Source organism: Prenolepis imparis, unplaced genomic scaffold (genome assembly GCF_030444845.1).
Source record: "Prenolepis imparis isolate NDT839.2.m4 unplaced genomic scaffold, iyPreImpa1.0 SCAF_15, whole genome shotgun sequence".
Taxonomy (NCBI): domain Eukaryota; kingdom Metazoa; phylum Arthropoda; class Insecta; order Hymenoptera; family Formicidae; genus Prenolepis; species Prenolepis imparis.
Window position 1 is genome coordinate 6,269,565 of NW_028141173.1, and position 13,781 is coordinate 6,283,345.

General features: G+C 34.3%; 1 protein-coding gene across 3 annotated transcripts; it reads right to left on the bottom strand.

The window, feature by feature from the left end:
* Window positions 1-4,808: 4,808 nt before the first annotated feature.
* On the bottom strand, window positions 4,809-13,525 carry Septin4 (septin 4). 3 transcript variants are annotated; one of them, XM_083055390.1, is made up of 9 exons: window positions 12,903-13,525; window positions 12,327-12,503; window positions 11,929-12,021; window positions 10,333-10,498; window positions 10,031-10,181; window positions 8,515-8,680; window positions 7,755-7,923; window positions 7,124-7,205; window positions 4,809-6,443 (listed from the first exon to the last, which is right to left on the bottom strand). In XM_083055390.1, the coding sequence occupies exons 1-9, from the start codon at window positions 12,910-12,912 to the stop codon at window positions 6,282-6,284; spliced, it is 1,176 nt and encodes a 391-aa protein (XP_082911516.1). In that variant the 5' UTR covers window positions 12,913-13,525; the 3' UTR covers window positions 4,809-6,281. The 3 variants fall into 3 exon arrangements, with proteins under 3 accessions (XP_082911516.1, XP_082911520.1, XP_082911517.1); XM_083055394.1 differs by having other exon boundaries at window positions 12,327-12,507; window positions 12,903-13,523; XM_083055391.1 differs by having other exon boundaries at window positions 7,767-7,923; window positions 12,903-13,516.
* Between the last annotated feature and the right edge of the window lie 256 nt (window positions 13,526-13,781).

The window sequence follows — 13,781 nt, forward strand, 5'->3', positions numbered from 1 at the left end:
TTTCGTTCGCGACCAGCGGCGACGCCCGGATTTTAGATACTATCACATTTTCGACGCGTTTCGGTAAAACGTGAGAATCGCGAGAGCTTATTCGCGCACGACCGATGCTCCATTTTCGCGTCGCCGCTTTTTTCAAGGCCAACTTCTCGCAGGGCCTTATCGAACGACGATGATGCGGCGACTACTTCACGACGCACTCAGGAGTCGCCGATATTCCAAGAAATGGGCACTACATTTCACTATATGTTTTATATATCACAATTGAACGACGTAGAAATCGGATCGACAACGAAGAAAAACTCCGGAAATTCGCGTCGAAAGCGCAACGGTAATTCGATCCGCCCATGTACAAGAAGACTCGCTCATGAAATGGCGTCGCGTCGCGTAACGGACTCGCCCGTGCAATCGCGATCACGATGTCGTACACGATTTCGCGACGCGATCGGATTTGTACAATAATTAAGCACGTAAAAACACCAAACTCACACTCGTACTGTCGTAATGAGAGCGCAAACGTTGATCGCGAACCGAAAATGCACCTAGTAACAGACAGGCTTGTGCCAGTTACGAGACGCGCAGCACGCCAAGGCCAAGGTCGTAGTGACGTAGTGGGAGAAGTCGCGGCGCGGCGTACGTGCGAACTCGGAGCTCGGCTCGGCTCGGCTCGGCTCGGCTCGACTCGGAGCTCGGCGCTCGGCGGCTCGGCTCGGCGGCAATCCCCACTCCCCACCCCCCACCACTACGACCATGGCGTCCGCGATCCTCGATAGTGCGCGTTCCGTAACTGGCAGTGCCAGTCTAGCATCAGTAGCTAATTTTAGATCTATTTTCGGTTGTTCGCGATCGATGTTTGCGTGCTCATCTCCGGTCCGCGACAGTATGAGTGTGAGTTTAGTGTTTTTACGTGCTTAATTATCGTACAAATCCGATCGCGTCGCGAAATCGTGTACATCGTGATCGCGATTGCACGGGCGAGTCCGTCACGCGACGCGACGCCATTTCATGAGCGAGTTTACTATACACGGATCGAATTACCGTTGCGCTTTCGACGCGAATTTCCGGAGTTTTTCGGCGTTGTCGATCCGATTTCTACATCGTTCAATTGTGATATATAAAACATAGTGAAATGTAGTGCCCATTTCGTGGAATATCGGCGACTCTTGAGTGCGTCGTGAAGTAGTCGCCGCATCGTCGTCGTTCGATGAGGCCTTCCGATAAGTGGGCCTTGAAAAAAGCGGCGACGCGAAAACAGAGCATCGGTTTTATTCGCGCGCGAATAAGCTCTCGCGATTCTCTCGTTTTACCGAAACACGTCGAAAATGTGATATCTAAAATCCGGACGTCGCCCCGCGTCGCGAACGGAAAAAAGTAACGCGAGTGCAAGTGTTTCGAAAAATTCAACGGAACGGTGTGGAGAGAGAGAGAGTGAGAGAGAGAGTGAGAGAGAGAGAGAGAGAGAGAGAGAGAGAGAGAGAGAGAGAGAGAGAGAGAGAGAGAGAGAGAGAGAGAGAGAGAGAGAGAGAGAGAGAGAGAGAGAGAGAGAGAGAGAGTGAGAGAGAGGCCCGGGGAGGCATCGGACAACGGCGTAGGAACGATAATGTAAATATAATTTATAATTTATTTAACTTTCATTTGTTATTTATGAGATTATCCATTTATCTTCGCGGTAATGATTCACATTTTACATTGTTGTATAATAATGAATGTAAAATATCCTAGATTTTATATTTTGAAATACTTAAAATATTTAATAATAAATATAATAATTTTTAATAATTTTTAATAATAAATATTTGTATATGTGTAAAATACAATTTCTACATTGTATTATATTTAAAAGATATATAGATTTAATTATTTATGTAATGCGTAACTAAATTCTTTTAAAATATTCAATAGTAAAAGTAAATAGTAAAATATATCAATTTAATTTAAATATTTTTTATAATTATTTCTATCTTTTTTTAAAAAATATTTCTTTGCAAATTATATAGGTTTTTAATATCTTTAAGTACGAATAAAAAAGTTAATTATGCGCCTAATATAATCATTTTTTGAAATGTTAAAATTAATTTGGAAATTTAAATATTAATTTTAATATTTCAAAAAATGATTTGAAATATTATAAATGATTTAAATATTTTAATAATTGCATTATATAATATTCATACGTTTATATTTTACAGATTAACATTGTCTACAATTCCGCACATCAAATTGGTGAGTGTTGAATTATTTTAAAATATTTTAAGGTAATGTTGAATTTTAAATTTTTGCAATGAGAATGTTGCGAATATACAATATCGACTTATATTGCGGTTAATATCTATAACTGTTGCTGAGAATCGGGGTTCAGAAAAGTTGCCGGCACTTCTGCTAGTTGTATAAGGTACTCTATAATAATAATAATAATAATAAATATATGGCAATTTACGGCGGGGAGCGCGGTGATTTTATGAAAGTATGGTAGATTTAAACGATACATTACTGCTCGTGAACTCTGAATTAGTTATCTCTTTGCACAATATGTAACTTTTAATTATAGACTTTTTCGCAAAATATATTTTCCTACCAACTCAGACGAATTTTCAAGCGTATTAAAAGGTACAAACATATATATTTTTGATGGTGAACAATATATCTTACATTGACTATTCGAGTGCATTTTCTAATATGTACAATAGATGCTTAGAAATTAAGCGATGTTTGACTGTTAATTAGCTCACAATTATAATTTGTTCAAATGTTCTCTTCAATCAATCACATACTTCAATCAAATACAAACAATGTAAAAAATAATTAGTTGAAAAAAATAATTACCCAACTTTGTATATAAATATTCTTACAAATATTGTAATAAATCGAGATTTCGGCGCGCGCGCTACTATACATGCTGCGTGCGGCGACCTTGAATGCTCTCGTCGCAGCGCCGAAAGCACGCGATCTTCGCATTCGCAGTTCGATTCGGGCTACCCTTACGGTCGGACGCTCTCGCTCGAGTCGCGCGTTTTCTCGCCTATTTCATCGCGTATTTCGCGTATTTCGTCGCGAGTCGAGTGATAGACGCGTGCAGAACTATGAGACACGCGTGACCATCAATTATGTCGATCGATTCGCGATCAGAAAGGACAGAAAGGTGTGAGAATGTCGTTGATAAAGTTGTAAAACTTGTTCAAACTCGTCGTACGGCGCCGCGTACGTTAGTCAGTGTTCTCAACAGTACAAGCGGAAAGTGCGCGAGTAGCAGTGAGTAGTCAGTAGTGCCACATGCAAAACGTGAAAATCGCGCAGTCGCGAGAAGCAGCGAGAAGTCGGTCGTTGTTGAATAAAAGTTCTTTTCACGCGTATCGCATCGCGAGTATATATATATATATATATATATGTGTATTGTGCATCGCAATAAATGATTGTCTACAAGGATACATCAACAATCGTCGCGACGAAGCTCGGAATAATTCCAGAAATTGGACGCTTCGCAGATCAGATATGAAGTTTGCCGCGAATCTCGTCGACTCGAGCGACGCCGGGTTTTTACTACAAACGCAGCCGCGATGGGAGAATAAAACGAGTGAGAATATTGCTTTATTTATGTATTCGCGAAGGACTGAGCAGCGGCGTGTATTAATAAAACTAATGAAAACTATCGAGCATGAACATCGCCTGCGAGCGAGTGTAAAATCGGGAATGTCGAAAAAAAGTGTCGTTATATTTTGTGCGCGGACTCTCTTTTTCAAATACGCCAATCGTCGCGAAACATTATCGACAATGTTATCATGAATTTGTGCAAAATGCGAGAATCGTGTGTGCTAGTATATCCTCTTAAATTCGTCGTTGAGATTGCACGTTTTTTCCCCCGAGTCTTAAAGACTTAAACTCGATATGAGTATATCGCGTCGCGAGTGTTTGTGTGTGTGTATTATGGAATGGAGTGTAAGAGAGAATCGCCGATAATCAGGTGGTCGACGCGGCCGAGCTCGAGCGAGTTCTGAGAATTGAGCGCGCCAAGGGTAAGCGAGGATTTCTTGGAATCAAAACTGTTATCTCTTCCTTACGATTTTTCGCGTATTTCGAGCAAAATAAATTCTCTTTCGTACACGATATATTTTCTAAACCAAATAAATTGTTGCGTATTCGATTTAGATATTTCGAAATGTTTTTTGTGTATATATATATTTTTGTGTATTTTTAATATTTTTTATATTTAATATTTTCTTTATTCAATAATAAGAAAATATTTAATACCACTTTAACAGTGAAATCATCGTAAGGTAGAGATTTAAGTGTTTTATATATATATATAAATGTAAGAGAAAATAATGTGCAGAGAAAATAATTTTATATATATTCTTTTTTTTTCTTGCTTTAAAAAATGTTATAAAAGGATTTTTTAAATAATGAATAAAAAATATGGCTAGACACAAGTGCCGTATATAATATATAACGCTATTAAATATTAAATAGGCAAATATATTTAAAACGACAATTCTTATATTTTTTTATTACCAGCTTATCGTAATTTTTTCTTAATTGATTATACAATTTATTTTAAGTAACAATTAAATAACTAGATATTAAATTAAATAAAGTTAAATAAGTTTAATTAAATTAATTAAATTTAAATTAAAAACTAAATTAGATTTAATATTAGTGCTGTATTAAATATTTTTTAAATTTGTAAATTTATGCTTTGATTTTATTACGCATTTATCGTGATATGAAATATTTCTTTAACTCATTTTTCGTTAGACAATCAAAGGAAGAATGTAATGGAGTGGGATAAAAATGATAAAATTTGATGTAAATATTAATTAAGATTGTTTTCACCGCATTCATTTATATACGGCACGTTTATTATTATTATTACAAAAACGTCTACATATTCTTTTTATCTATAGTTTAGAATGTTCGTGAAACGTATTAATTAATCGACTTAAGGCTCCTGGTACCTTGCCGACCATGTCGGAATCGTGACGTCAGAGAAAACACACGCTATTTTTTTTTAGATGCCATATTTCTAAATAAAAATATATTTGCATAAAATAACACTTAAGATCTCTTTAATACACTTCTAAAAAACGCCGAAAACTATCCTTTTCCCTTTATAATCAATCAACAGCTGTAAAATGTAATATTATGAGGCCCAGTCCTTTCTTTGCACATGCGCAGTCATTCCGCATGTCAAAGTCTGATATCTCGATCATTTTACGGTTGTTGATTGACTGTCAAGGGAAAAGAATAGTTTTCGGCGTTTTTTAGAAGTGTATTAAAGAGATCTTAAGTGTTATTTTATGCAAATATATTTTTATTTAGAAATATGGCATCTAAAAAAAAATAGCGTGTGTTTTCTCGCCTCTGACGTCACGATTCCAATATGGCCGCGGTGAGCCAGGAGCCTTAAAATCGACTTAAAGTGACTATACGTGACTATCTTTTGTTCCTTCGAAAAAAATTAATTTCTCTGTTACATCATTGTGTGTTACTTATATGTATAATCGGAACATATTGTGCGTCTTCAGAAATTCCAATTTATCATACCTTCCACAATTGGTTGGTACATACTAGCACTAAACGATAAACTAAATAAGATTATTACATCGATTTCGATACTCGCGCGATCAATTACACATTTGTCTCGCAACGAGCCTTCGATGTATACATATACATAGATCTTTCGATAAAATTTTGATACGATTACGCATATCTGCTATTTGTATAAATTGCCTATGTGCGTTAAGTACAAAATACATTTAGACTTTTTTTTTTTTTTACGTATATCGACGTAATCAGAGTGTAGTCGATCTGTACAACTGTTTGACTTGATCGAATATCTGACGAGCAAACATTCGCATTCAATCTTTGGCAGCTCTACTTTGTCTTTTCTTCCGCATTGATAGATAATATAAATAATACGAGATCAAGAAAGGGAACAGGTGCGCATAATTATCTTAACATAATAAATATCATATTATAAGCGAAGATAAAAATTTATTTCGCTTAAATTTAAGTTTATCATAAATTAGTCGAATAAAGATAAATCTAATAATTTAAAAATTAAAATTAAAAATTTAGAAATCGTAATTTCGAATGTAAATCTCCGTAACTATACTGACATAATCTCGAAAAGTTATAATCTTGAGTATTTTTTTTATTACGCTTCGCGTAACATATATATCGGAAAACTTGTCAAGAATTGAACGAAATATGTACAGATCTCTCGGGAGGGCTATAAACTTTATATATATTCTGAATATATCCCGAGGAAGAGTAATAATCTACTCTCTTCAAACGTCTATAATACTGTTCCGTTTCTTTTCGACGTCCACGGAATCCAAATCGTTGCCGAGGCTGCCGACTCGGCCTCTCAATCCGACTCCACCGCCGACTTGACCGGTCGCTTTCAGCTTCTCTTGCATCTGCGCCAGAATATCTTGCATCCTTCGTATCTGCGAATCGCGAATCGTGAGTTAATATAGCGCGGTTGATATACGGAAGAAAATTTTTATATATATTTTTATATACATTTTTAATTTTTATATATATTTTATACTTTTATATATATTATATATTTATATATTATATATATATTTATAATTTATATTATATTATATATTATATATATTTTTAAATATATTTTTATATATATTTATATATATTTTTCGTGAAAATTAAATTGGACACATATTTTAATTATACACTGATTGTGAGAGAATTTTCTCTTAGAATTTATTCTGAAAATCATGGTAATCGTGGAACAATATGACATGGAAAGAATTTTATGAGAATTTCTCTGATTATTATTTATCACAATAAAAATAATAATATCTATCACAATAAAACATAAAACATGTTTGATTAATTTTACTAAACTACATAGTAAAATTAATCAAATATATTTTATATTTTGTTGTAGTAGATATTTTTATTGTGATAAATATTAATCAAAGAAATTCTCATAAAATTCTTTCCATATAATACCATATTGTCCCACGATTACCATGATTTTCAGGGTAAATTCTAAGAGAAAATTTCTCCTTGTGTATAAATAACAAATTTCAGAATCATTTTTAATTATATAATTAATTATATAAATAATTATATATTTTAATTATATAAATAATAATACCTCTTCGTCCTTCTGTAAAAGAAGTCTGTCGGTGTCGGATATACTGTTCTCGAAATGCGGTCCGGAATCTCTCTTCAATTTACTATAAAAAGAAAAAGACAACAAGTGTATTTATCCTCGATTATCCGAAAGAAAGACTACAGAGACTAGCCAATGCAATTAAAGCATAAGAGTGACAGGGAGAGAATATCGTGCACTCTTTTACTATATTAAAATATCAATTTCACAACATTATTCAATTTTTGTTAGAAGGATTAATGCAAAACTAATTTCCGATTTAATTACCATACGTCAGAATAATCGTAAACTATCGAGTAACTAATAGTTCGAAATATTAATGGCGGATGCTTTTTAATAATCATGCAAAGTGTACGGGACGTTTCGAAAGTACATGGAGCTCTTTGAAAAGAGCTAACGTGTATTTATATTACAGCAATATATTCCATTAAAAATATATAATCTTTTGTATTTTAAGAAATTTTCGTAAAAAAGCTTTAAATGCGCGGATTAATCGTAAAAAATAATAATTTTTCATCGCGTTACTCTCGAGATATCCTCGCACGCATTGCGAAGGCGCGATAAGCGTCGTCCGTATGTAATATATCTACTGAAAAATGCAATATTTATTTACATGCGTAAATACCTCCGTTCCCGAATCGCTTGCTGCGAAATTTGGGAAATACATTGGGCCCGAAAGTTCTCGTAGTGAACGTCCTGCGTTACGTCCTTTAGATCCTGCATATGCGTCGATATTAGCATCGTCCTTAGTTTGACGAAGTCACTGTGCTTCGGGTTCTCGACTATATATCATCAACCAGAATCGAGACGTTAAAGATGGAAGTATATAGGAGCGCGAAAGCCAGAGGCACTCTCTCAACCCCTTCAGCTTTCGAATACGCTAATTGAATTGCCGCTGATTGAATATACTCGGCGAAAGGTTTAAGCTTCAGAGGCTCTTTAACCAATTACCATTTTAATTCCTATAACTGATGCTTTCATTCCGGCTTCGTTCCTACTTGACAATTCGATCAAGAAGCTAGGCATTCCTCTAACAAGAGACATCGAGCGCATTATGAAAATCTCTGTGTCTTCCGAATGGACGATTCTTTTGATTCTACTGGCGCCGAAGTGCATTTTCGATTCTTTCACAAACACTGCTCATTAGCGAGGATTTTATTTTATAATGATAATTAGACCGAGGATTCTTCGAGACGATTGAGCAAGTTTTTCATCGTGAACGTGAAACGCAAAACTTATTTTCGAAAAATAAATATATCTCTGCGACGTTGAAAAATTTATCTTCCAAAATTATATACATACCTCGCAATGAGGGTAAAATTGAAAAAAATATTAATTTTTACTTAATTTTTACGTAGAATATAAAAGTTCACCTTCCACTACGCCCCACGGATATTGTCGACCGCGTACTTTTCTTCCGGCAACCTCCAGTACTGTCGAACTTCCGACAACCGCGAACGGTATGCAGGCCTTCAGCTCTTTATCCTGTTGCTTGAATTCTTCGTCCTCGTCGCTGTCGCAATCCGGGAATTGATATATCTGTGCGCGAAAGCAAAAAGTTATTTATATTGTACCGACACTTTACATTGGATTTGTCTCACTGTCGTAATACATGTACATTTTACGCATTACTTTGCATTGATTTACAAGCATAAAACAATAATAATCCAGATAAGATTAAAATGCCTTAAGGCTCCTGGTACCTTGTCGACCATGTCGGAATCGTGACGTCAGAGGCGAGAAAACACACGCTAAAAATTTTTAGATGCCATTTCTAAATAAAAACATATTTGCATAAAATAACACTTAAGATCTCTTTAATACACTTCTAAAAAACGCCGAAAACTATCCTTTTCCCTTTATAATCAATCAACAGCTGTAAAATGTAATATTATGAGGCCAAGTCCGTCTGGTCTTTGCACATGCGCAGTCATTCCGCATGTCAAAGTCTGATATCTCGATCATTTTACGGTTGTTGATTGACTGTCGAGGGAAAAGAATAGTTTTCGGCGTTTTTTACAAGTGTATTAAAGAGATCTTAAGTGTTATTTTATGCAAATATGTTTTCATTTAGAAATGGCATCTAAGAAATCTCAACGTGTTATTTCTCGCCTCTGACGTCACGATTCCAATATGGCCGCGGTGAGCACCCAAGAGCCTTAAAAAGCAAAAATAATGTTGTTATAACGTTTTTTAAATATATATTTTATTAAATATTTTAATTTATGAAATCATCAATATTTGATATTTAATTGGTTCAGATCTAATCTAATTTTATTTGTATTTTGTGTGTGTTCAAGTTTATATAAAAGAAATTTTTATTAAAAATGTTTGTTGATTTTTAAAAATTTTTGAATTTTTTTAATCACGAAGTTTAAAATAAGACATTTTTTAAAATTTATAATTGGGAATGCGTAACTTTTTGTTATATCTTAATTATAATGTAATATTTTAATTTAGATGTTCCAACTAAATATTCGCCATATTGATTTTAAAAAAATATTAATTTTACATTTTTTGCATAATACATTGGTGCTATATGATTTAATATATATGATACTATATGATTTAACAATATAATATCTCATAAATTTATTTTTCTTAACATTTCTTTTTATAATCATTCTAATTAGATTTTTCTTATTAAATTAGACAATACTAATATTAAAATATTGTATTTTATTTGAAATTAATTTTAAAAAAGAATTAACACAATCACACGCATTCAGTCGCATTATTTATATAAAATTATACAGAATTACTTAGAATTCTCGGTAATTCGCAATACATGTACAAATTTTTGATGTGTGAGACACCCCTCGGGATTTATATTTGATATTACAAAATTTGTGCGTTTTATTTAAAATCATAATCAAAATATTAAATTACCTGAATCTCGTGTTCCTCGATATCTGCCAGAATGCGCTCTTTCAGCTTTTTCACCTCGTGAGTGGTTAAAGTATCCGCCTTTGCTATCACGGGAACAACGTTAACCTTTCGATGTAAACGCCTCAATACCTCGAGATCAATTTGCCTGAGGCTGCAAACAGATAGACTCGGGATTAGAGTAATAAAATCGAGCCCGATATTAAAATTGCAATTCGATGCAATCGCAGCGAGATGAAAATTATTCTTCAACGGTTAATATAAATTAAAAATTATCGAACTGAAATATTTTTTTAATCACTCACCCGTGGCCATACGGTGGTATAAAGTACAGACAACAGTGTACCCTGTTATCTTGAATATTTTTCCTATTTAATCCACTTTCGTCTGTAAAGTACTGGCGAAATTGTTCGTCGATGTAAGCCGAGCATGCTTTCCACGTGTCCTCGCAATTTACCGCATCGCCGAATCCTTGAATAGTATATTACAATTATTATTAACAGTATATTTTTTATAGAATCGATCTATATTTATACAATTTTATTCTAGAAAATTAATATCCTTTTCTTCGTCATTTTTTTTATAAAACTATTTTTTACTTATAAAATTATATTTCTTTTATTTATAAAATTCATTCATATTTTCGATATATATATTTAAAAAATATAATACGGCGATACTTTCCTCTGTTTATAAAATTCATTATTTTTTACATATAGGAATATAGTACGCGTAATAATTTGTCTAGTCACGGGAAAAGAAATTAATATTGTGTTCTTTTTTATAAAGCTATTTTGACTTATAAATTTATATTCTTTTTTATTTATAAAATTCATTCATATTTTTGACATATATAGAGACATGGTATGCGTAATAATTTATCTAGTCTAGTCACGAGAAAATAAATTAATCATTCTTCATATTCTCTAAATTTATCATTCTTTTTTTATAAAACTATTTTTTACTTATTTTATATTCTTTTTTATTTATAAAATTTATTCATATTTTCGACATAGTGGGCGTAATATTGTAATTTGTCTAGTCTAGTCATGGAAAAAGAAAAAGATATAATATGACGATACTTTTCTCTGTTTATAAAATTCATTATTTTTGAGATATAGTTGAGATAGAAATATAATAAGTCACGGAGAAAGAAATTAATATTGTGTTATTTTTTATAAAGCTATTTTGACTTATAAATTTATATTCTTTCTTATTTATAAAATTCATTCATATATTATTGACATATGGAGACATGCTATGCGTAATAATTTATCTAGTCTAGTCACGAGAAAAGAAATTAATCATTCTTCATATTCTCTAAATTTATCATTCTTTTTTTATAAAACTATTTTTTACTTATTTTATATTCTTTTTTATTTATAAAAGTTATTCATATTTTCGACATGTAGAGACATAGTGGGCGTAATATTGTAATTTGTCTAGTCTAGTCATGGAAAAAGAAAAAGATATAATATGACGATACTTTTCTCTGTTTATAAAATTCATTATTTTTGAGATATAGTTGAGATAGAAATATAATAAGTCACGGAGAAAGAAATTAATATTGTGTTATTTTTTATAAAGCTATTTTGACTTATAAATTTATATTCTTTCTTATTTATAAAATTCATTCATATATTTTTGACATATGGAGACATGCTATGCGTAATAATTTATCTAATCTAGTCACGGAAAAAGAAATTAATCATCCTTTATATTCTCTAAATTTATCATTCTTTTTTTATAAAACTATTTTTTACTTATACATTTATATTCTTTTTTATTTATAAAATTTATTCATATTTTCGACGTGTAGAGACATAGTGGGCGTAATATTGTAATTTGTCTAGTCTAGTCACGAAAAAGAAAAAGATATATGGCGATACTTTTTTTCTCACCTGGCGTGTCTACGATCGTCAAACGAAGGCGAACGCCTCGCTCTTCTATATCCATTGTCTTTTTCTCGATAGAAGTGGTCTTAGCCACGCGCTCTGAAAACATGTATACGATGAATATTTATCGACTTCTCCTCTCGAGTTTGGGACGAGCGGTTTAGCAACGGTGCAAGCTGACGAAATATTTTTCGCGTGTCAATAACTCTCGTGGAGAGGAAAATATTGCGGAAAATATTCAGAGCGGCGACCATCCGTTCGTAACGTTTGCACGCCCTCCAACTTCAACGATGTAATTATATATTCCAATGTTACATCGTCGTCGGATGTATATAGAATCGAAAGGAGACTGATGATTTTTATACTCGTCGAGAGAATAATTTCGAGAATGAAATTACACGCACCTGCCGCATCCGGAATTCGCCGGTCTTTGTAGAGATCCCCGAGAAAGAGGCTGTTTATGAGCGTCGACTTGCCGAGGCCGGTCTCACCCAACACCATCAGGGTGAACTCGAAGCCCCTCTTCACCGATTTTCGGTGCACTTGCTCCGGCAGCGTCGCGAAGCCGATATAATCCCTGTCTTACTGAGCGAAACAAAGGCTCGTTAATATCGCCACACATCGATATTATATATCCCCACCCCCTCCTCCGTTAAATCTCTTGGGAGTAATATTAAACTCAGCAACTAATTAAGCTTAAAGGATCAACAGCGTGGCGCGATTCAAATTCGCATACGGCTAGAAAACTCGTAAAAACGTACAAGGTATAAAGTCACGTATCGTGGTTGGATTTCGGTGCGGAGAAATATATATACTCGCGTCTCACCCCTGCATAATTCACGTCACGAAACGAGGAGAGAGCCGGCTTCTCTCCCCCGTATATCGATTGGAGGAGAAAACGATTTCGCGTCTACTCTACATGGAAAATCAACGCCCTGTATTTTTCTTTTCCTTTCCTTTCGATAAAAACGTTTACGTACCACCGGACATAATGGCAGCATCTAAGAACGCTTCGGTGCTCGGACGGGCATAACAGCAGCTAAACGCCCGCGAACCAAACGCACTAAGGCTCCGAGAGGGCGGCTCGTGAATGCCTATCCGTTCGTCCGGTCGACTTGCGCTGGCGCACTGTCGACCGGCCGATCAATAATACTCGCTCGTGCTTCGCGCTCTCCTACGAGTGCACTACTCTCTCTTCTCTCTGCCGGCCGGCCGGCCGGCCGCTGTTCCGTGCACGGCCGAAAGAGGTTATAAGCCGAACCGCGAGCGCGTGAGGAATAAATAGCAACATTATCAGCGTCCGCTGTCTCGCTCTGACGGTCGTAACAGACGGAAGAACGGAAATGACATATCGCTTGACGGCGCGACGGCCCTGATTATTATGTCGCACGCATGGCAAGTAACTCGCGGTGTAAAACTCGTGGAAAAATTATTATTACCGCGCGGGGTGAAGGGGATATACGGGGTGTCTTGTAATTAAGTGATCAACGCTTAAGGGTAGATTCCTGGCATTTTGGAGACGATTTTTCCTCGGTGAAAATGTCGAGGAACCAATAATTTTCGATAAGTGATTGAAAATAAAGGGTTTCTCGCAAACTAAGCCTTGCGGAGATAAAATATTAACAAAATCACATTCTTTAATTGATTTCTAGTACACAGAGAGAATTTTCTCTTAGAATTTACCCTGAAAATCATGGTAATTGTGAGACAATATATGGTATGGAAAGAATTTTAATAGTAAGTTTAATTAATTTTACCATCCTTTTAATAAATTTTACTATACTTTTAGTAAAATTAATCAAACATCGTTTATATTTTATTGTGATAAATATTAATCAGAGAAATTCTCGTAAAATTCT